Raw genomic sequence first — 23,026 nt, 5'->3', positions numbered from 1 at the left:
CCTATTTTAGTGAAGAACTCTGGGAGGGAAATATGCAAAAAGGTTCAGAAAGCATTATTGCAAGTTTTCTAATGTTATTTTTATTAGGATGTCAAAAGCTGAAAATTAAAAAAGAAAACACTGAACTACAACATCCCTTTTGATTTATAATTAATTTCTTACCTAATACAGGTGTGCCTCATTTTTATAATTGATAAAATTCTGAAGTTCTGTGTATACCAGTTTTTCAAACGTCAGACCCTAAATGTAAAACACAAAAAGTCTGATAATTCATTTTTAAGCAAGAAATTTTCCTGTAATACAATTAACCATTCCTCTAAGTTATTTGTTGGAAGCTAAGAATGCCTTATCTTGACCGAATCAAGAGATTTTTCCTGTACTATGTCATTGGGAAATAGTAATGGCCAATATTTATTGACTACTTATTATGTCCCATGCACTGTACCAAGTGCTTTTACTTAGATAACATTATTTGATCTCATAACACCTCTTTGGAGTAGCTACTACTATTGCGGAACTTTACAGATAGAAAGTAAAGTTTGCCAAATGTCAACCAGCTAGGTGGGTGTGGAGGCAGGATTTGAACCAGTCTGTCTCCAAACACTATGTTTCTTTAATATTTGTCTACAATATTTAATAACTTTTAAACCCTTCAAGTGAGCAGATCAAACTAAATATAAGAACAGTGAGTCTTTGAGGGTTAACAGATTTACCTTAAAACCCGTTAAACCCAGCTAGCCAGCTAGCAGGAAGAGTAAACTTGTTTCTGTTGTTGTTGTTGTTGTTTGAAATGGAGTCTTACTCTGTCACCCAGACTGGAGTGCAGTGGCACAATCTCAGCTCACTGCAACCTCTGACTCCCAGGTTCAAGCAATTCTCCTGCCTCAGCCTCCCGAATAGCCGGGACTACAGTGTACGCCACCATGCCTGGCTAATTTTTGTATTTTGAGTAGAGACAGGGTTTCATCATGTTGGCCAGGCTGGTCTCCAGCTCCTGACCTCAAGTGGTCTGCCCACTTCAGCCTTCCAAAGTGCTGGGATTACAGGTGTGAGCCACCACCCCCAGCCCAAGTCTTCTGATTCAGCTTTTATATTCCGTATTCTATTATATTAAATATTAAATATTACATTTTCTCAAAGCAAGATATGCCTCTGCTCCACAGCAAGAGCCCACACAACTCCTTGGTGGTTCAAATATTTCTTTTACTTAATTCAGGGAACCATATTGCCTTTTTTTTAAAAAAAAAAAAAAAGCAAATAAAAAATATCTAGCAGAAGCCAATAAATTCAAGTTTGTTAAATCACACAGGAGTTGAGGCATACAGAGCTGATTTACCTAAACACGATCAAAGGACCTGAAATTTTTGCAGAGTTAGCAGATATTGCAAGAAACACTCTATGATAATGGTCAAAACTGAACTCTGGAGTCGGACTATTCAGGTTCAAATCCCAGCTCCACCACCTACTGATTATATAACCTTATTCATATTCACTTAAGCGTTCTGTGCCTCAATTTCTTCATTTGTAAAATGAGGTTAATAATATCCTACCTGGTTGTTGTATCAAATGATTTAATACATAAAGTGCTCAGAACAGTGAGCACTTGGTATGTGGTAAGCACTTAATAATTATCAGCTCATACTTTGTTAGTTTTGCATAATAAGATATGTTTTTATTCAATATTGAAAGCATATTTGTTTCCTTTTTCTATTATGACAAATATAATTATTACTTCCTCCCACAATTTTTCCTCAAAATAAATTCTATTTCTTTTCAGAATACATCCTCTGTCAGCCGCTAAGCATTATTCATTAGCCATAATCCACTGAACAAACATCAGTTCATTTACAGTATATTTTACCTTTTCTTTCATTAGTCTTCCAAATTATTGAAAATAGTCCAGAATTTTATCGATACTTTCATAGTTTTATGTATAGAGAGCCATCACTTTAGATAACTTGAGATTCAGAAAAATTTCAGTTTGTCAGCTTTAAGACAGAAAAAGAAACCAATGTCAAGGGGAAAAAATTGAAATAAAGGGAAAATACTTGATATCTAAATCACGCCCTTTTGTTGTATGCCCAGTTATATTGCCAGGTTACATGGATGAAGAACTTGCAAAAAAATCATGTTCCAAAATCCAGATTCTAAAAAATGGAGACACTGCAAGTTCTCAGAACAGCCAAGAAAAAAACGAGGAAGCACTAAAGAATGACATCATATTTATGAATTCTGTTGAATGCTTGATAGCAACACACATAAAGGAGCCAAAAAGAGAAGGAAAAGGCACTGATTTAGAGAAAAACAAGATAGGAATGAAAGTCAAGGTAGACAGTGACACTGGAATACCAAAAAGACAGAAAATCCAACTAAAAAACAGTGAGATGAGTGTACCAAAAGGACAGGAAGCCCAAATAAAGAAGAGTGAGGCAGGTGTACCAAAGGGACAAGAAGCCCAGGTAAAGAAGAGCGGGCCAGTTGTACTGAAAGGACAGGAAGTCCAAGTACAGAAGAGTGAGATGGGTACGCCACGAAGACCAGAGTCCCAAGTCAGGAAGAGTGAGGCAGGTGTACCAAAGGGACAAGAAGCCCAGGTAAAGAAGAGTGGGCTGGTTGTACTGAAGGGACAGGAAGCCCAGGTAGAGAAGAGTGAGATGGGTGTGCCAAGAAGACCTGAGTCCCAAGTAAAGAAGAGTGAGTCAGGTGTACTGAAAGGACGGGAAGCCCAGGTAGAGAAGAGTGAGGCAAATGTATCAAAAGGAGAGGAAGCCCAAGAAAAGAAGAGTGAGTTGCAGGTACAAGGACAAGAAGGCCAAGTAGAGAAGAGTGAGGCAGATGTGCCAAAGAAACAGGAGGTCCCAGAAAAGGAGAGTGAGGCAGGTGTACTGAAAGGACCAGAATCCCAAGTAAAGGACACTGAAGTGAATGTACCAAAAGAACCGGAATCCCAAGTGACGAACACTGAGGTGAATGCACCAAAAGAACCGGAATCCCAAGCGACGAACACTGAGGTGAGTGTACCAAAAGAACCGGAATCCCAAGTGACGAACACTGAGATTAGTGTACCAAAAGGACCGGAATCCCAAGTGGAGAACACTGAGGTGAGTGTACTAAAAGGACAGGAAGACCAAGAAAAAAAGGAGAGTTTTGAAGATAAAGGAAATAATGGTAAAGAAAAGGAAAGACACGCAAAGAAAGATCCAGATAAAGAAGAAAAAGGTGATAAAAACACAAAAGGTGATGAAGGAAAAGGCAAAGTTAAAGGAAAGAGAGAATCAGAAATCAATGATGAAAAATCAAAAGACTCGAAAAGGGCAAAGGCAAGTAAAGGAAAGAAGGAAGACAAAAAAGTGGAAGAATAAGGATAGAGTTTTTAAAGGCCTGTAAGACAAGTGATTATTATGATTCCCATCCTCCAGGTACAAACTATATCCCAGCCATTGCCTAAACAGATTATAATTATAAAATCCCTTTCATCTTCATATCACAGTTTCTGCTCTTCAGAAACTTAAATCTTTCAGCCACAAACCTCAGTTTCCAAATATTTGCTTTGTAACTTAATACATATGTGACTCAGTCAAGAAAGACTGGACACTTTCTGAAGTAAAACATTTTAATTAAAGAAATGTATAGTAATTCTTTGACAAGTATGTCTATGATAGCCTCCCCAACCAATCAACCAATAACTTCTCATGGCAAGCCTAACGTTTGCAAGGCGCTGGTCTAGCAATAAGGGGTGTACAGAAAAACACAAGTCAGAGTTCCTGTGATCAAGTAGCTTATCACATACATAGTCATATAAGTATACATGGCAATTTTTTAAGTAAAACCTAAGTTACAAAAGAATAGATGGGCAACATAATCCACTGTGGGATGAGAAAGTAAAGGTGATAACTTCATGGGGAAGGGAGTAGTGGTATACAGCGTATCACAGCAGACAGATAAGATGTTGATATGCTGAGTGAATTACAAACAGTAAATGAAAGGCAAAGGGGAAAGTGTCACTGTCTACCATGTCCAGGTGCGGTAGGCAATTCTGCTGTTATGGCAGACTCTTGGGAGGCATCTTGGGGTATAATTCTGAAAAGAGGATTATAAAGGGATTTGAAGAACAAGCCAGGAATTTATATTTTACTTTTCAGGCAACTGGAAGCATTCTACAATGTTTGAGAGGCAGAGTGAGATGAATAAGGTGGTATCATTTTAAAAATAGTTACTCTTGTGATTGTGAAAAATAAGATTGAAAACAAGAAATATCACAGGTAGTAAATCTAATTAAGAAGTACTTGGAGTAAGTAAACGGAAAAAGAATAAATAGAAGAAAAATCAAAGAAGAGTCACTACTTCATGACTGACTGCATAAGAGTAAGGAAAAGAGAAAAACACAAGGGTTTCAAAACTTTTGAAACTAGGTAACAAACAAACTAGGAGATAGTTTTTGGACAGGGAGGGGATAACTAATTGTTGTTTTAAGGGAATAAGCAATAATATTTGTCGTTCAAGAGAGATCTGGAGTTAGGAGAATACAGGTTACAACTGAAGCCATTACAGTGAGTTCTTCAAAGGAGAAAATACAGGACTTAGCAAAAGCAGAAGTCCAAGGACTGAGTTTGCTGTATGTAATATATTGAAGAAATTTAACTAAGGGATAGGAAGATATAAGGAAAACCTGCATAATGGAATGTTCCAATAATCAAGGAAGATTAGAGTTTTGAGGAAAAATGAGTGATTAAAGGATAGCTGAGACCTCAAGGAAAATAAGGACTGAAAGAACACTGTAGTTGCTATTTGGAGATGACTAATGAACTTGTGAAGCGCACTTTCCAAAGAAAAGTGAGGAGAAGGAAGGTAAGCAGAAAGAATATAGAGATACAAGTAAGTAGTTGTGGGATGTGTCTTTCAAACACCCAAGAGAGTTAATTTATTTTAGTCTATTTTAAAATAATCATTTTTAGAAATTTCATTTTTATACTGTTCTATTCTGTGCTGGTTCATCCAGACCCTGAACATTACATTCAATTTTATCATGGGATGTGGATAACAAAATGCCTTCAGGAGAGAAAGACTCAAGTGAGCAGGAAGTTGCAGAATTCCCTGGGAAATCAAATGTGAGGAAACAATGAGACTTACTTTCAAATAGGTGAAAGTTCATAATGGATTAGAATGTTTTGTATAGCCCCAAAAATAGATCAATGGACGGTACAAAGTAACAAATTTTATCTTAGAAATAAGGATAAGTGGAGGCCCAAAGAGTTTAAGCAAGAGTTTAAGGTTCATTCAGTGAGAATGCTACAAAGGAGAGTCTCAGGAAACCGCTGAGTAATTAGAATAAATTATCTTTATGGTCCCTTCCAAACAGGCTTCCTGAGAGTCTGTAATTCTAATTATCAAATTCTTTGAACTAACTACATGTCTTCCAGTTTCATACTGATCTGCTATTCTTTGGAGACGTTTGATGAAAAAAGGAGAGAAACCAGACATTAGTCTCTGCCCAAAGTATAAAATGTTTCCTAAATGTTTCAGGCTACCTAACCACAACCTTAAAAGAGTAGCTCCACAATTTCCAGCACAGTCTAATCCACTGGACAGCTGTCTACTGTGATCTCACAGCCCTGCCACAGGTATGGATATGTTTATTTTAGAAGTCGCAGAATCCTCAGGTCTTTGATCAGCTGCACAGATTTAGCAAAACTGAGTTGCCAGAAAGAGAGAGAGAGAGAAGAGGATGGAGGACAGACATTGAACATGGATTTTTATATTGTAAATTGCTTCTGTCATCTGTGAAAAACACACATTTAGAGATTTTATCAGCCTTAGTTGGCATACCTCTTGCACATATTACACTGTTATCAGGGAAAATTTTTGACCAGAAAGATTTTCACATAGTTAAAAGTATTAGATTTTTGTCATTCTCATGTCATTTTTTTTTTCTATAGCTCTCTCTGGTCCATCTGACAGCTAACTAGTAGGTGTTGTGTTTTGTTGTGTTTTGTTTTGTTTTGTTTTGTTTTTTCTCACTCTTCACCCAGGCTGGAGTGCAGTGGCATGATCTTGGCTCACTACAACCTCCTCCTCCTGGATTCAAGCAATTCTCATGCCTCAGCCTCTTGAGTAGCTGGGATTACAGGCATGCACCACCACGCTCAGCTAGTTTTTGTATTTTTTAGTAGAGACGGGGTTTCACCATGTTGGCCAGGCTGATCTCAAATCCTGACCTCAGGTGATCCACTGCCTTGGCCTCCCAAAGTGCAGGGATTACAGACATGAGCCACTGTGCCCAGCCACTACTAGGTTTTATAAGGGTATGACTAATGCAACTTCCCTCAGATTTCTGGTAAGAAGCAGGGACCCTGTCAAGGCAATTATTAAAAAAATAGTAGATATGCTTCAGCAACCCAGCTCAGCTGATTCCGTATCTGTGTGTATGTCTCACTGAAGCAAGAATTCAGAAGAAAAAGATTTATAGAAACCTCTCTGTATCCAGGGAACATCACACACCAGGGACTGTTGGTGGGTAGGGGGTTAGGAGAGGGATAGCATTAGAAGAAATACCTAATGTAGATGATGGGGTGATTGATGCAGCCAACCACCAATGACACATGTATACCTATGTAACAAACCTGCATGTTCCACACATGTCCCTAGAATTTAAAGTACAAAAAAAAGGAAGGAAGAAGGAAGGAAGGAAGGAAGGGAGGGAGGGAGGGAGGAAAAGAAAGAAAAAAAAAAGGAGGGAGAAAAGAAAGAAAGAAAGAAAGAAAGAAAGAAAGAAAGAAGAAAGGAGGGAGGGAGGGGGAGGGAGGGGGGGAGGGGGGGGGGGAAAAGGAGGAGGGGGAGGGGAGGGGAGGAAAGGAAAGGAAAGAAAGAAAAGAAAAGAAAAGAAAGAAGAAAGAAGAAAGGAAGGAAGGAAATCTCTTCTCCATAATTTCTAACTTGGGGTCAAAACATTTGCACTCCCACTAGGTCTTCAAAGGCAAGTAAATCATGCGATAGAATACTCCCAACTATAAAAATTTTGTGAACCATTTTCTAAAGGCCACTGAAAAACAGACCAATTTAAAACAATATTTAACCCTCCTGTAAAGATACAGATGTGGAAATCTTAAAGGACCCTAATAAAAGGAAGGCAAAAATGACAGCTATCAAAATGACACCATGTTTAACAAAATGATGAAAGTTTTGGGCCAGGCGCGGTGGCTCACGCCTGTAATCCCAGCACTTTGAGAGGCCGAGGCGGGTGGATCACAAGGTCAAGAGATCGAGACCATCCTGGTCAACATGGTGAAACCCCGTCTCTACTAAAAATGCAAAAAATTAGCTGGGCATGGTGGCGCGTGCCTGTAATCCCAGCTACTCAGGAGGCTGAGGCAGGAGAATTGCCTGAACCCGGGAGGCGGAGGTTGCGGTGAGCCGAGATCGCGACATTGCACTCCAGCCTGGGTAACAAGAGCGAAACTCCGTCTCAAAAAAAAAAAAAAAAAAGAAAGTTTTAAGAAAATGCATAAATATGTACTCCTAAGATAGTTGTAATATAAAAGTAGGAATGTGAAACTTACCTCAAGAAATCAATAGTGGTAAATTTTGTTTTGCAATTAGCTAATACAAATAGCAACGGTCCTGTTCACAAGAATGAATGGAAGTTATACTATCAGTCATTTTACATTTAGGAGCAGAACATAAGAAAGAAAAGCAGAAAGGTGAGTTTAGAGGTAATGAAGCTGAATGAGAAATACAAAATATTAGGAAACAAACAATTTATGTAAAATCAGTTAATGTGGCTCCTATCCCAATTAAAGATTCCCTGAGTTAGTGCATTAAAAATGCAATTTCCCGCTGCCTGGGTGCAGTAACTCATGCCTGTAATCCCAGCACTTTGGGAGGCCAAGGACAGTATTATCTACAATAGACAATACATCTACAATATCAAACTGTATAGTACTAAAATAAACAACAGATCCATATATCAATGGAACATTATGATACAGAAAAAGACCCACACAAGTATTCCCAACTGATTTTTTGACAAAGATGCAAGAGCATTTAAATGAAGAAAGAGTAGAAGTTTCTATAGATTATATTGGAATAAATGGGCTTCCACTGGACCAAAAAAAAAAAAAAATTTGCCAGGCACAGTGGCATAAACCTATAGTCCCAGCTAGCCAGGATTCCAAGGAGCGAGGAGTACTTGAGCCCAAGAGTTGAAGACCAGCCTGATAGACATAGCAAGACCCCATCTAAAAAAAATTTAAAAGGGCAAAATATTTCAACAGAAACTTCATCAAAGAAGAGATATAGATACAAATAAGCACATGAAAAGAAATTCAACATCGCTAGACATCAGAAACAGGCAAATCTAAACATAATGAGGGAGCACTACAGAGCTACAAGAAGGGCTCAAATAAAAAGCACTTACTACCAAGTGTTGGCAAAAATTGGAGAAACTGAATCTCCTATACATTGCTGGTAGAATGTTAAAGGTTATCTAAACCCTGGAAAACAGTTTTTTATAAAGTAAAAAAATACACTTACCATATACAATCTAGCTACCACCATATTCTTGAATATTAGAAATTAAATATTCCACACAAAAATCCATACGAGAGTATTCATAGCAGCTTTATTAGTAATAAACTACAAGTGGAAACAATACAAATGTCCTTCAGTGGGTAAATGGTAACAAACTGTGGCACATCCATATAATGGAATACTTAGCCACAAAAAGGAACAAACTACAGGAAACTTGGATGGACCCCACAGATGTTATGCTGAGTTTGAAAAGTCAATCTCAAAAGGTTTCATGCTGTAGGATTTGATTTATAGCAACTCGAAATTACATAATTACAGTGATGGAGAACAGATCAGTAGTAGTCAAGAGATAAAGTTGGGGGAGGCTGGGCGTGGTGACTGAGGCCTATAATTCCAACACTCTGGAAGGCCTCAGCAATAGGTTTGCCCAGGAGCAGATCACCCAGAAGGATCGCATTACTGCACTCCTGCCTAGGCAACAGAGTGAGACCCTGTCTCAAAAGAAAGAAAAAAGGAAAAAAATTTCAGCACCCAATGTCCTCTTTTTCTGGACTTCCAATCATAGGAATGCTGGGAGTTCAAGAGCAGCCTTTGGCAACATAGTTAGACCCCATCTTTAAAAAACAAACAAATACATATATACACACATAAAGGTTGGGGGAAGGTCTGACTAAAAACATAGAGCACAAGGGATTCTTTGTGGTGTCGAAACTATTTTGTATCTTAACTGTGACGGTGCTTTCCTAAACTTACACAGGTGATAAAGTTTCATAGTACTATGAGACAGGAATAATACAGGGTGGTTGCAGGAGGAGAGAAAATTCCAGGCAGTACTTTCAGATGACTAGCAAAAGGCAACTGTTGAAATAGCTGCAGAAGCTATGGGCTGATAAGACCCTGAGAAAACTGGGTGTGGACCAAGCTGGCTAAGAGCCGCTGGACCGAATCCGGTGCTGGATCTGACCTAGCTTTCACCTAAGTCCTCATTATATGCTCAGTAGCATACAAATCCCACACCCACCGGTGCCCTGACAGTTCCCAGAACACCCATATTTGGTGTAAAAATGGGTGGCACCACAGTTCCAAGGGATCTCCACCTTTTTCCAGGAATCTTCATGAATATTCCGCCTCCTGGTTAAGGAAACCCATAAAGGTAGCAACCCCAAGGCACCTTGTGCCTGACTCTCTTGAGTGCGTCCGCACTGCCTTTTCTTCCTGGAGTGTGCACTTCGCACTTTGCCGTAAATCTCCGTACTTTCACTGACTTCTTACTCCTCCCTGAATTCCCTCGAATCCCTCCCCTGACGGTGCAAGAGCCTGGACACTGGCAGAGCCAACGTGCTGATGGCACTTGGGGACCTCGTCCCGCCCACCAGTATCGCTATAGACCCCCCAAAAAAGGGTGTAAAAACTGGTGAGATGTGAAGGAGGCCTGTAGCTCACTGAATAGCGTTATATCGATGTCAATGTACCGGTTTTGCAAACGTTTATGATTATGTAAGATGTCACCACTGGGGAAAATTGGGTGAATGATACAGTTTTAAAACTACACTATTTTTGCAATTTCCTGTGTCTTAAATCAATTCAAAAAAAGACAATGGGGAAGGAAAAAAGGAAAGGGAACAGGAAGGCCCCAAAACGGATCATATCACACCTGTTCTGGGAGAAAGTAAAAGTCAAGCATTGCGTTTAGTTCGGGTTTCAGCCAAACTGCGAGATGCCACGTTGTTTAAGAGGCAGGCGGAGGAAGGGACCCTGCCGCTTTGGAAGAGGCGGAGGAAATGGCTTTCTTCCCTGGGGCTCCGCCCCTGAGGAATTTCCCTTTCGAGGCCGTGCGGCGGTGACTGGGCCGCCAGGCCGGCAACCCGGAGGCGGCCTCCGGAACGCCAGGCGGCGACACCGAGGGCGACACCGAGGGCGACACCGAGGGCGACACCGAGGGCGGCGCGGCCGGGAGGCGGACCCGGGCCTGAATGCCAGGCGGGCGCGGCTTCAAGGCCCCTTTCCCGGCTCCCCAACAACGGCCGAGTGCCTTCCCCCCGCCTTTCCCGACCGCCCCTTCCCCTCCACAGTTCCCCCTCACTCACCTTCTCCCCTCAGGCTTCCCCCTCACGCGCCTCCACCCCTCACGCTCCCCTTCAGGCTCCTTCTCCCCGCACGGTTCCCCTGGAGCCCCTTCTCCGGCCACACTCGCCCCTCACAAGCCTTATTCCCTCCTGGTTCCCCCTCAAGCGCCTTCTCCCCTCAAATCTCCCCCAGGTTCCTTCTCTCCCCCGCATTTCTCTCCCCATTTTTCTGCCTCTCCTAGTCCCACCTTCCCCAGCACGCCAGCACCGCTCACCCTCAATCTTCTCCCCATTCCCCTCATCCCACGGACCCCCACACCCCTCACCCCCTCTTCCCGCAGGCACTGTCTACCTTTCTGCCCCTCCACACACCCCCACTTCTCAAGCACAAACACCCAGCCTCGTCTCACCCAACCCCGCCTATTCACTCCCTGACCCACCCCACCCCATCGTCCTCTTACCCCCCATCTTCCCTCTCCCCAGGAGCTGTTCCCCCTCTTCCTCCTCACTTCCCCACCCCGTCACTCCCTCCTCCCTCTCCCTGCCCTCGGTCTCCTCTCTCCGTCTCCTCCCTTTCACTGTGCTCGGTTTTGTGGTAGGAAGAGAAGAGTGATTATACCTGAGGAATAGAAGGTTTAACTCCCTCCCCAAACACTGCTAACATCACTCCGGAAAGCAATAATCAGGCAGACAAGGGGAATAGGAAACAGCAATAGACTGTAATGCTTTTCTGGAAAACTGGTGGAAGGCAGAGCTGATGGTGGAACCTATTGTGCACCCAAAGAAATGCTACCGAGAAGGAAAACCACTGTGTAGACAGAGCCCTAAATTTCTAGAAATGGAAAGCTAAAAACTAAGAAAGTCTAGGATAAGAGGGTAAAGCTGGAAAAGGTGGACTGATTGAAAATCTGTATAAGAAGGAGTTAGGGCTGAGATCTTTCCCTTATTCTTGGTCTGCACATCCATTCACCTAACTTTCCCCCAGTACCATTCTTGACTTCAAACAAGAATCAGTAAACTTTTTCTATAAAGGGACAAATATTGGCCGAGCACAGTGGCTCACACCTGTAATCCCAGCACTTTGGGAGGCCAAGGCGAGTGGATCACCTGAGGTCAGGAGTTTGAGACCAGCCTGGCCAATATAGTGAAACCCCAGCTCTACTAAAATACAAAATTAGCTGGTGCAATTGCGCTATTGCACTCCAGCCTGAACAACAAGAGTGAAACACTGTCTATATAATATAATATAATATAGGGCCAGATATTTACTTTGGCTTTGTAGGTTCCTATCGGCTCTATCACAACTACTCAACCCTGCCTTATAGCACAAAAGCAGCCATAGACAATACATAAATGAATAAAGAACATGACTATGTTCCAATAAAGCTTTATTTATGGACACTTAAATTCAAATTTCATGTAATTTTCATGTCACAAAATATTACGTGACATTTTACATGAAATGTAAAAATCATTTTTAGCTCATGGGCCATACAAAAACAAGTGGCAGACTGGATTTGGCCCATTGAGTAGTAGTTTGCCCATCCCTGGCTTAAAGAGTAAAACTATTAATAAACCAGGAATAAAGTCGGGCACAGTGACTCACACCTGCAATCCCAGCACTTAGGGAAGCCGAGAAGGGTGGATCACCTGAGGTCAGGAGTTTGACACCAGCCTGGCCAACATGGTGAAACCCCGTCTCTACTGAAAATACAAAATTAGCTGTCTCTACTAAAAATACAAGATGGTGATGCCTGCCTGTAATCCCAGCTACTACTCAGGAGGCTGAGGCAGGAGAATCACTTGAACCCTGGAGGCGGAGTTTGCAGTGAGCTGAGACCATGCCATTGCACTCCAGCCTGGGCAAAAAGAATGAAACTCCGTCTCAAAATAAATAAATAAATAAATAAACCAACAAACCAGGAATAGAAGGGAACTTCTTTAACCTGATAAAGGGTATCTATTTTTTTTATTCTAAAACACATCTTCCAAAAAGAGAAAATTAGGATGCATTCTCATTAAAATTATGAAGAAGATGAGGAGATTACCATCATCACTTTTACTCCACATTGTATTTTGGTCATTACCAGCATAATGAGATAAGAAAAAGAAACCAAAAGATTGGAAAGGAAGACAAAACTGTCAACATTTGCAGAGGATGTGATTACACCATAGAATCTAAAGACAAATGAATCTAAAAACAAATTACTATAAATAATAGGAAAGTTTAATGAAGTAGCTGATATAAACTCAATCCTCTATTTTCACATTTTTTATTTTCCTATTGCCTATGTTTTTATCTTTTTGTTATACTTGCTGGGATATTTCTTTTCCTTTTCCTCCCCAAACCTTTATTAAATACTTATTCTGAGCTCTTAAGTTTCCAGGAGCTCTTATTTTTTAATCCTTAAGTATCTTGTTCTTTCATAGATGTGGAACCTGTTTTTATTTCTTTGAAGACATTGATTATAGTTCCTTTTTAAAGTTTCTTCTGAATTGTCTCTGTTCTTCAAGTTCTTCCTTGTTTTGAACTCTGCCTTTGTTTTTTGGATACTTTCTTTGCTTTTTAATCAGACTTAAAGGTCCTTCTGAAACCTTACAAATCAGCATCTCACTCTCCAACCAAAACTCAACATCTTTGCAGCTCTAGTGCTCTAGAGTTCCCACTTCTTTTTTTAGACCTCACTAGTGCCTTCAGGCACTTCACCCTTTTGTGTCCAGTGAGTCAGCTTCCTTCCCTTACTGACTGCATTACCTGAAACTTTCTGGCCTAAACCATGATCAGTCAATTCAATTGCACCCACAATGCAAACATCCCCTAACTGGATCAGATTAACTCTGCCCTCTCAGTTGTCAGAAGATTAAAAAGCCTGTGTGTTGGACTCCCAATTCTTCATCTCCATGTTCCTCTGAGCCTCCAACATGCTCACTTAAGCATGTCTTTCTTCTATTGACCAAGGCAGCTTTTGCAGACTTTCAGGCATATTCTTAAACCACTTTCTAATCCTCATTCTTAGCAGAGTATCATGCCTTCCATCCTTACATCCTTCTCTCATATCTCAGTGGAAGTGGCGTTCCTCCTTCCATACACATTTTCCATACACATTTTCTCCCTTCACCTGTGCTCTGGCCAAGTGAGTCTCAAACTTGGGCATGCATTAAAATCACCTGGGACATTGCTAAAGCTCCACTCTCACAGATTCTAACAATTTTGTATTACGACTCAGGTACTAAACCCAATAAACAAGGTGCTTATTTTTCTTTGATGCTGTTGGCCTTAATTATTTCCCCAGTTCTAGAAGACACTCTCTGTCTTATGGCCTGCTGAAATTATGGCCATCCCCCCACCTCTTAAAAAGACATTATTATTTTGAAAATTTCTTACACAGAGAGAAAATTCATAACTCACAACCTTATCAATTGCCCCAGAGATCTATCCTCACATCCTCCTCTCATATCTCAGTGGAAGTACTCTCGCCAAATGATTTTCAAACTCAAGCATGCATCCAAATCACCTGGTGCATTGCTAAAGCCCCAGTCCCACAGATTCTAATTCACTGCATCTGAGATGAAGTCTAACTATTTTGTATTACTAACAAGCTTCCAGGTGATGCCAGTGCTACCCATTTGTGGACCATCCTTTGAGTATCCTGTTCTAGATTCCATCATCTCCTGTCTCCCAAAATCTCTTGCTTTATCTTCAGCCTCTGTCCTGTTTCCCATGCCCATACCTTACTTGCCCCTCAAACACAGTCAAGATTCTCCAATCTTTAAAAAAAAAAAAAAAAAAAACTTTCAGAATATTCAGAATATATCATCCTATTGTGCACATTTGCTTCATAACCAAGCTTTTCGGAGGAATCGTGTACATACCCTTTACTTCCTCACTATCCATCACACTTTGCAATTTGATTTCTATTCCAACTAAAGCGTCAAAACGACTCAGATACTAAACCCAGTAAACAAGGTGCTTATTTGCTTGATGCTGATTGGCCTTGTTTTACTAGTTCTAGAACATACTACATGTCTTATGGCCTGCTGAAATTAGGGCCATCCCCCTACTTCTTGAAAACAACATTATTATTTTGTGTCTTTCTAACTACAGCACACATGATATAGGACTAAAAAATTACAGTTTCCTCCCCCTTTATTTTTTATTAAATGCAGTGCAAAGTCAATCTAAATATTAACCACACTGTCTTGCCTTTTCCCAGAGATAGGAAGCCTTTTATGATTCAAACTAACCTGTGCCTTGAAGCCTCCTGCTTCCCCATGTAATGGTCCTCATTGTCCCTGGGAAGCTCCTCTTCCTTAAGTGATGATGTTCCCAAGGTTCTGACCTGTTGTCCTTTCACTCTTACTCCCTACCTGGGCCATATCTTCCACCCCATGGCTTAGCCCCAATAGTATGACTACCTCCTTGATTTTGTCTATTCTTGCAAAACCTTTGACTAATTTAGGCCAAATGCATAATTTTGAAGATGTTATTTGATTTTATTAATAATCTTTAAAACTGTATTTACCAAAGATCACTGAAGTCACATGAACTAAAAGGCACTAAAATTTCTATTTATCTGATAAAATATTTGAGTGCTTATTTTTCTATAAGCTAAATTACAGCTTTTTCATATATTTTGGTAGTGAAAATATCACAAACACACAGACATACAAACAGAAGCAGATTTTATAGATTTGTAAGATTCTTCATGTGCCAGTTTTTAAAGCTTCTCTTCCTTATTTTGGATAGTATCTTGATTACCTGTTCCCTGCCCTAAATAATTATCAGCTATGCCCCTCCAAATCTGCATTTCTAAAGGGACAATTCTTAGGTGAAATGAAATAGAGAATTCATATTTTACTTAAACCAAGGAAAAATGATATGAGTAAAAGTTCAGTTAAGATAGCCAGGAAGCTGTGTGTGGCGGCTCATACCTGTAATTCCAGCACTTAGGGAGGTCAAGGCAGGAGGACTGCTTGAGCCTAAGAGCTCAAGACCAGCCTGGGCAACATGGCAAGACCCCATCTCTACAAAAAAATACAAAAATTAGCTTGGCATAGTGGCATAGCCTGTGGTCTCAGCTGCTCAGGAAGCTGAGATGGGAAGATCGCTTGAGCCAGGAGCTCAAGGCTGTAGTAAGCTATGTTCTCACCACTGCATTACAGCCTGGGTGACAGAGCAAGACCCTGTCTCAAAAACAGAAAAAGAAAACAGATAGTTAGGAAAAGCAAACGCACTTACCCATTGAAATTTTTTTTTAAGATGTTAGTTTCTTAATTGAATTATTAGCTTTAGGCTGGAGCTCTTTAAGGAACAGGGCCAGGAAAGCACACAGTTCCTAGGGCCTAATAAGCAAGTACAGCTGGAAGGCAAAACAGATCTCCCAAAGTTAAGGATCCCACTTTTATACTGAATCCTGGGTCCTCAAAAGAGGAGAACACCACGGGACAAGACAGTGCAATGCTTTTAGAGTGCACTTCACTGCAAGGACATTCCCCTGAGGCTGGTGGGCAATCCAGTGGCAATCAGTCTATTCTGTAATCACCCAGTCCTCCATGGGAGCCTTATCTCTCATTCCATACCTTCTAGGTGCCCCCAAAGCATGCTTTTCTTATCTAATTGTGCAAAAACAAGCAGTACCACCCTATAGTAATAACTACTCACTGTAAACAACTGTCAATGGCCATCTCTAAAAGTATATTTCTCTCCTAGCTAATCAACAGAATTCAGTTGATTAGGAAGTTTTCACAGAGAGAGCAGAGGCTTTAAAACAATATCTGGGCCGGGCGCGGTGGCTCAAGCCTGTAATCCCAGCACTGTGGGAGGCCAAGGCGGGTGGATCACGAGGTCAAGAGATGGAGACCATCCTGGTCAACATGGTGAAACCCCGTCTCTACTAAAAATACAAAAAATTAGCTGGGCATGGTGGCACATGCCTGTAATCCCAGCGACTCAGGAGGCTGGGGCAGGAGAATTGCCTGAACCTGGGAGGCGGAGGTTGCAGTGAGCCGAGATCGCGCCATTGCACTCCAGCCTGGGTAACAAGAGCAAAACTCCGTCTCAAAAAAAAAAAAAAAAAAAAAAAAACAATATCTGTATACATATATCCTAAATCAGTTTTAATTAATTTGACTTTATAGAGCTCTTGAAGAAAAGTCTTTCAGATCTCTTACTACCAGTTTTTAGCTGGGAAAAACAGCTTATATTTCTGGCTTTTGAACTCTACCAAGGATAACCTCCCATCTGAAACCAATGAGTCTTAACCACAGATGCATATCTCCAAAGAGATGGCAAGCAGTTTTTTACAAGATCTAGAATCACCCCAAAGGTAGCTCAGAGAAAGGAAAATTCAAGACAGGAAATCAGAAGCTGTCCATCAGTAAATGGCAGAAAGTCCCACAAATACCAAGCCAGAAAGGATTCATTCCTTGAGCTGGGAAGTGATCCCGGGCCACCATGGTGAAAGGGCAGAGACTTAGGTACTAAGCTAAAGCATAGGGTGGTTGCCAGTGCTCTTCCCAGAAGCAATCTAGAGTAGTCATTTTCAAGCTTGCAAATGATCTTAACTGCTCAAGAGAATTTTTAAGGCTAGCCATGACACTATTATTTAATCTTTCTTCAATTGTTTTGGATAAGAGATGTCTAAAATCCTTTTTCTTTCAATGGTTCTCTAAAATCCTTTTTCTTTCAATGGTATGTGTGCTTAATTCCCATAGAGACTCAAATTAAAAGACTTTTTTAATCCTAGATGGTAATTTTCCAGGTTTTTGCCATATAAGTAAAAGGTATTCCTAGAAAGTGTATAAAGGAAGCATCCCCAAGTATTCCCTCTCAGAAATGGGTTTAAGATAGCAAAATACAACAAAAGTCCTATAGAAATAGGACCGGTTTTTGTTGTTATTGTTGTTGTTGTTCCAATAAATCCAACCAGCAGAGATGGGACCTTGGGACCTTTTAAGAAAAAACTCACCTAAGGGCTTGACACATTCGGGATGAAGAGTGTGCTAATGTGTCTCAAACTCCCAATCCTTTCAGACCAGCCACCTGACTGGAACCCAAAAATTCCCACCCTCCAGTTGGCAGAGATCAAGAGAGAGAGTGCCCCCACATGGTTGCAAAGTCAAGCTCTCAGCCACATAAAACAAGACAAGAGGGAAATCTATCCAGTTTTTGTTTCAGCGACCTGCAGCAAAGTTTGTAACCAACCAGTCTGCAGGGCTGGCTTGAAAAGCAGGCTTACAGGGATCCTAGGCCTGCATTCTAGTCCATGGTACCCTTCTCCATGATGGAATGACATAAAAAGGCAAAGACAAAGGAAGGTGATTTCTGAGAAGGGGCCAAGCAACATGAATATTTATAGTTCAAAGTACCAAAAGTACACAAGATTCACTACAGCCTAAGACTAGTCACGCAAATCTTCTTCCCTATTAATCAAAACTTTGAAGAGGAGACAAACAGTGATTTTTATTGTTCACTCAACTCATTTGCACAGAGAGAGAAAGGCTGGAGGCTAGCTGGTAAGAAATGAGGTTTTTACCAGCTTGTCAGGTTTCTGGCTTCCCTTCCTCTGCTGCTTCCAGAAGAGAAGAGTGGCTTTTGATGACCCTGCTTGCTTCACCATAGCTGTGGGGGCCAAGCCACGTCACAAAAAAAATCTCTTTTCATGGAACCACAGGCAAAAGCCTCCCAGTTTGCAAGAGGCAGCCCAACAGGCTGTGTGGGGGAACTAAATTAACATTTCCCGTTCCAGCCGGAGTTATATACACATGTCAAAACACCGACACTAGTCACTCTGCTCAGTACCCGAGTATTGACCTGGCAAGACTCAAACTTGCCCCGATTGGCCTCTGTCTCAGTCTTCTCCAGGATATAAATTTCATGGTGGTAGGGCATATCAAGAAAGCCTGGCAGGCCAGGCACAATGGCTCACGCCTGTAATCCCAGCACTTTGGGAGGCCAAGGTGGGTGGATTACCTGAGGTCAAAAGTTTGAGACCAGCCTGGCCAACATGATGAAACCCTGTTTCTACTAAAAATACAAAATTAGCCAAGAGTGGTGGCAGGCACCTGTAATCCCAGCTACTCAGGAGGCTGAGGCAGGAGAATCACTTGAACCTGGGAGGCAGAGATTGCAGTGAGCCGAGATTGTACCACTGCACTCCAGACTGGGTGACAGAAAGACACTTTATCTCACAAAAAAAAAAAAAGAATTAGAATGAAGCTGCTTTCTCAGCTATGTCATGCAGTGTTCCTTCCAGTGCAATTTCCTGTCAAAATCTAACACTGTGCCAGATGGCAAAGAAGAAATGACCCACAAGGCAGGACAAAGATGGAGTGGATTTGGAACAAAGATGCAATAAAATAATATTGAGCACCATTCATACCTTTAGCTGCACAGTTTTCATATTACACATATTTAAACTTTTTGTTTTTTTGAGATGAATTCTTGCTCTGTCACCCAGGCAAGAGTGCAGTGGCATGATCTCAGCTCACTGCAACCTCTGCCTCCTGGGTTCAAGCAATTCTCCTGCCTCAGCCTCCCAAGTAGCTGGGATTACAGGCACCCACCATCACACCCAGCTAATTTTTTGTATTTTTAGTAGAAATGGGATTTCACCATGTTGGCCAGACTGGTCTGGAACTCCTGACCTCAGGTGATCTGCCTGCCTTGGCCTCCCAAGATGCTGGGATTACAGGCATGAGCCACTGCACCCAGCCTAAACTTTTATACAACAATGAAACCATTATTTATTTTCACCAATCAAGACAAAGCCACCTTATAAGTGACAAAGTTCTCACACTATCCCCAAAATGAAGAGAGAGTCCTATTCATTGTATAGCTCAGTATAGAGCTGTATTATTTACTCTTCAAATTCAGTCGCAGTTTCCTTGACTGTATATACTCTTACCAAAAGGACTATATTATAACAGAACTTCCAACAATTTCTATATAAAATCATACATGTAAGAAGAAGAGAGAGAAAGAAAAGTGTTGATATATACAAATAAGCACATACACATGAGAAGCAAAGAGAAAATACGGGAAGCTATTACATCCTTGTTTCTGTAGCTGGTCACAAGGCTAGAACTGACGTTTATTACTTCCTTCCTTCAGTTCCACTCCGTCCCTTCTTACCTTCAGTTCAGCCAGAACCGCAGCTGGTCAGAGTTCCTTACCTGTTAGAGTGAACACTCCTTCATTCCTTATGGGTCTAGGTCCTCGATAACTGCCTCTTTTTGTTTGCTGTGGTTTCCATTAGCCCTTATCATTGGACTTGGAAGTGCTAATACATTGATTAACAGGAATCATGCTCATGTTCAAAGCTTTCTGCAATTCACCTTGTTCATGAAAAGCCTCTACTTCATTTATGTCTTACTCTTAATTCCCTGAGTTAACACAGCACAGTTTTATCACAGGTAGCAGAAACTTACTGAGACTTGGAAAGATTTGTTTCATTCATCCCAGAAGAAGAAATGTATAAAGTACAATATTAGGCTGGGCACAGTGGCCCACATGTGTAATCCCAGCACTCTGAGAAGCCAAGATGGGAGGATCACATGAGCTCAGGAGTTCAAGACCAGCCAGGGCAACATAGTGAGACCTTCTCTCCACTAAAAAATAAAAATAAGAAAAATAACAAGGCATGGTGGCACATGCCTGTGTTCCCAGCTAGTTGGGAAGCTGAGGTGGGATGATTGTTTGAGCCCTGCATTCTGACCTAAGTGACAGAGACCTTGTCTCCAAAACAAAGAAAAAGCAAAAAACGTACAATATTAGATTTCGATTCCTCTCATCTTACAAGTCCGTAAGCCACCATTTCCCTGGATATTTTTGGATGACCAACTTTTCTGGTCAGACAGTCCGAACCCCACAAAATAGAGCTGGAGATTATTCTCAATCTCTGGATCCCCCTGAACAAACTCAAATTGGATAAACTCCTCTTTGTTCTGCAGAATAATTCAGCCCTCAGGCCCTTTTCATGTCCAAAAGTATAAAAATCTCATGACATTTTTTTTTGAGATGGTGTCTCGCTCTGTCATCAAGGCTGGCATGCAGTGAGGAGCATCATGTCTGGCTAATTTTATTTTTATTTTTAGTAGAGACAGGGTTTTACCATGTTGGCCCGGCTGGTTTCAAACTCCTGGCCTCAAGTGATCCACCCACCTTGGCCTCCCAAAGTGCTGAGATTACAGGCGTGAGCCACCACACCCAGCCCCATGAAATATTTTTTAATACCAAAACAAAAATGAGTTTTACAGTTAACTTCAGCCTACCCCAGATCAATTCGAACAACAGTCAACTTTCGTCTTCTGCTTTCTGAACACAAGGCACGAGCTGACTGTTCTCATAACCACACAGCCCGGGAGTCTGCATCCAGAACAGGAGGACAAGGCTCCTAGGGCCATCCAAGACTTATCTCAGAGGCTACTGCCACAAGAAGTCTGCAGCTCCTGGAAGAGCCACAGCGAAGGTCGGGGCAGTGATAAGGCCTATGGGGACAAAGCCTCAGGGTTCCAGGGGAGAAATGGAGATTCGACCCCTGGGGGAGCACCATCAACACCTGAGCCTGGCTGAACCCTTCCCCTGGGGAGCTCACTGACTCCTCCAAAGAAGAATTGTTAGGGGACACAGGAAGGCCCTTAAGCCCACTTACCACAGAGCAGATGGTCAACGACACATCTCCTGACCTTAACATGAAGTCTGGAAAGAGGGCTCCACAGAAGCAAGTCAGAGGTAAGGAGAAAATGTGAGACCCATCAATTACGTTACAGAGAAAGCCATCCCCTTCGCTGTAGTCCAGGAAAACTCCCACCTTGTAGGGAATCCGCCTAAGATATAGCAAAGTATTAGGTTCAGTGCAGGCACAGCATCCATTGTCCTATCACCCCGCAGCCCAGAACCCCTTCTCTGGGGACTCTTTGTACCGATCTGTCCTTTTCACATCTTCTCTACAGATCCCCGGAGTCCACTCGCTGCTGTCTCCATGTTTGATCTCCACCTCCCAGTAACATCGCCCTGGTGTGATGCCCTCAAGGCCCAACATGCTATAGGTGCCATCTGAGCCCCTGAAGGTGTCCTTCCAGGTCACACTCTTTTTTTCATGAGAGATGGCAAGGTTGGGATGGGCAGAGCCTGGATCCAGAGTGACAGACCCTGCAGAGAGAGGTACCAATCACACAAGGCCCTCCCCTGCCCCATAACAATGATGCAAAACACCCACTTCAAGCCACTTAGCTGCCTGGGGGAGGTCTAAGTCCCCTGAAATAAGCACTTTGTTACTCAAGCCCATGCTCTCCAAGCAGAAAAAGAAACCAAAAGGCTGATTTGGGGATATGTCACAGGCTCCTTGGGGACCAGCCCCAGCTTTATGACCGTCACCTCCACCACCCACCCCATCATTATTGATAGCCAGCATCTGCATCATTACAGAGAGCAAGGCAAAGGGGCAGCAGGAGGAGTACCCAGAAAGAACACCACGTCACTCACGGACCTGGAACTGTTCTTTCTGCCAGTCTAAAAGAGAACTGCATATTTCATATGAGGAATTTGCAGAGACTGTACACATTACAGTCAACACCTAATCTTTTGAAGCAGTGATGCAGAAGTTATAGGGAAAAATGTGTTTGAAAATATTCCACTGATGTATTTTTTTCTTTTTCATGCACATGTGTGCACGCACACACCCACACACACGCACATCAATCACACTGCAGCCTTCTCATGATAACTAAGCCATAAAGTTTAACACTCAGCTATTGAGAAGCTGGATACTGACCTAGACAGAAAATTCATTGCCCAGAGTTAACAGTAAAATTATGCTTTTCAAGTCCCTAGCCATACAACCATCCAGAAAAGCTGTTTGGGTTTTTTTTAGAAAGAACTGGGGAGATTGACATTTCTTTTCTTTTTTTTTTTTTCTTTTTATTTTGAGATGGAATCTCACTCTGTTGCCCTGGAGTTCAGTGGTGTAATCTTGGCTCACTGCAACTTCTGCCTCCCTGGTTCAAGCCATTCTCCTGCTTCAGCCTCCTAAGTAGCTGCGATTACAGGCACACACCATCACGCCCAGCTAATTTTTATATTTTTAGTAAAGATGAGGTTCCACCATGCCACCGTGTTGGTCAGCTGGTCTCTAAACTCCTGACCTAGTGATCCACATGCCTCATCCTCCCAGAGTTCTGGGATTACCGGTGTGAGCCACAAAATTGAACTTTCTAAGACCTTCCTTTACTTATGAAAAAGTGACTGAGGTAAACTTGTAGGCTGCCTCTAAGACATGGGCAGAGACAGAATTACATCTGGCTGAGCGGAACTTGGAGCATGACTGTAAACCATGCACGAAGAGAACGCAGGATACAGAATAAGAGAAATCTTGCCTGATTAGAAAGCAATGGAGAGGTTTCTGTGATGGGAGACAGAGAAGTTCAAAGCAGGA

At 41.8% G+C, this 23,026-nt stretch overlaps 1 protein-coding gene and 1 long non-coding RNA gene across 2 annotated transcripts in view; one reads left to right on the top strand and one right to left on the bottom strand.

Moving 5' to 3' along the window:
* LOC116543448 overlaps positions 1–23,026 on the bottom strand; it is a 117,635-nt gene that overhangs the window by 19,693 nt on the left and 74,916 nt on the right. Inside the window, exons 2-3 of the long non-coding RNA XR_004265582.1 lie at positions 21,245–21,419; positions 7,557–7,645 (exon numbers count right to left, since the gene is read on the bottom strand). This is a non-coding gene — a long non-coding RNA (uncharacterized LOC116543448). The remainder of the gene's footprint in view (positions 1–7,556; positions 7,646–21,244; positions 21,420–23,026) is intronic.
* Positions 1,263–3,774, top strand: TSBP1 (testis expressed basic protein 1). The gene has a single exon (XM_032268973.1). It carries the CDS (start codon positions 2,103–2,105, stop codon positions 3,360–3,362), a length of 1,260 nt encoding a protein of 419 aa, XP_032124864.1. The 5' UTR covers positions 1,263–2,102; the 3' UTR covers positions 3,363–3,774.

This window comes from Sapajus apella, unplaced genomic scaffold (assembly GCF_009761245.1).
Source record: "Sapajus apella isolate SASKATOON/1434 unplaced genomic scaffold, GSC_monkey_1.0 scaffold188, whole genome shotgun sequence".
Classification (NCBI taxonomy): domain Eukaryota; kingdom Metazoa; phylum Chordata; class Mammalia; order Primates; family Cebidae; genus Sapajus; species Sapajus apella.
This window is presented reverse-complemented; position numbering and strand designations above follow the sequence as displayed.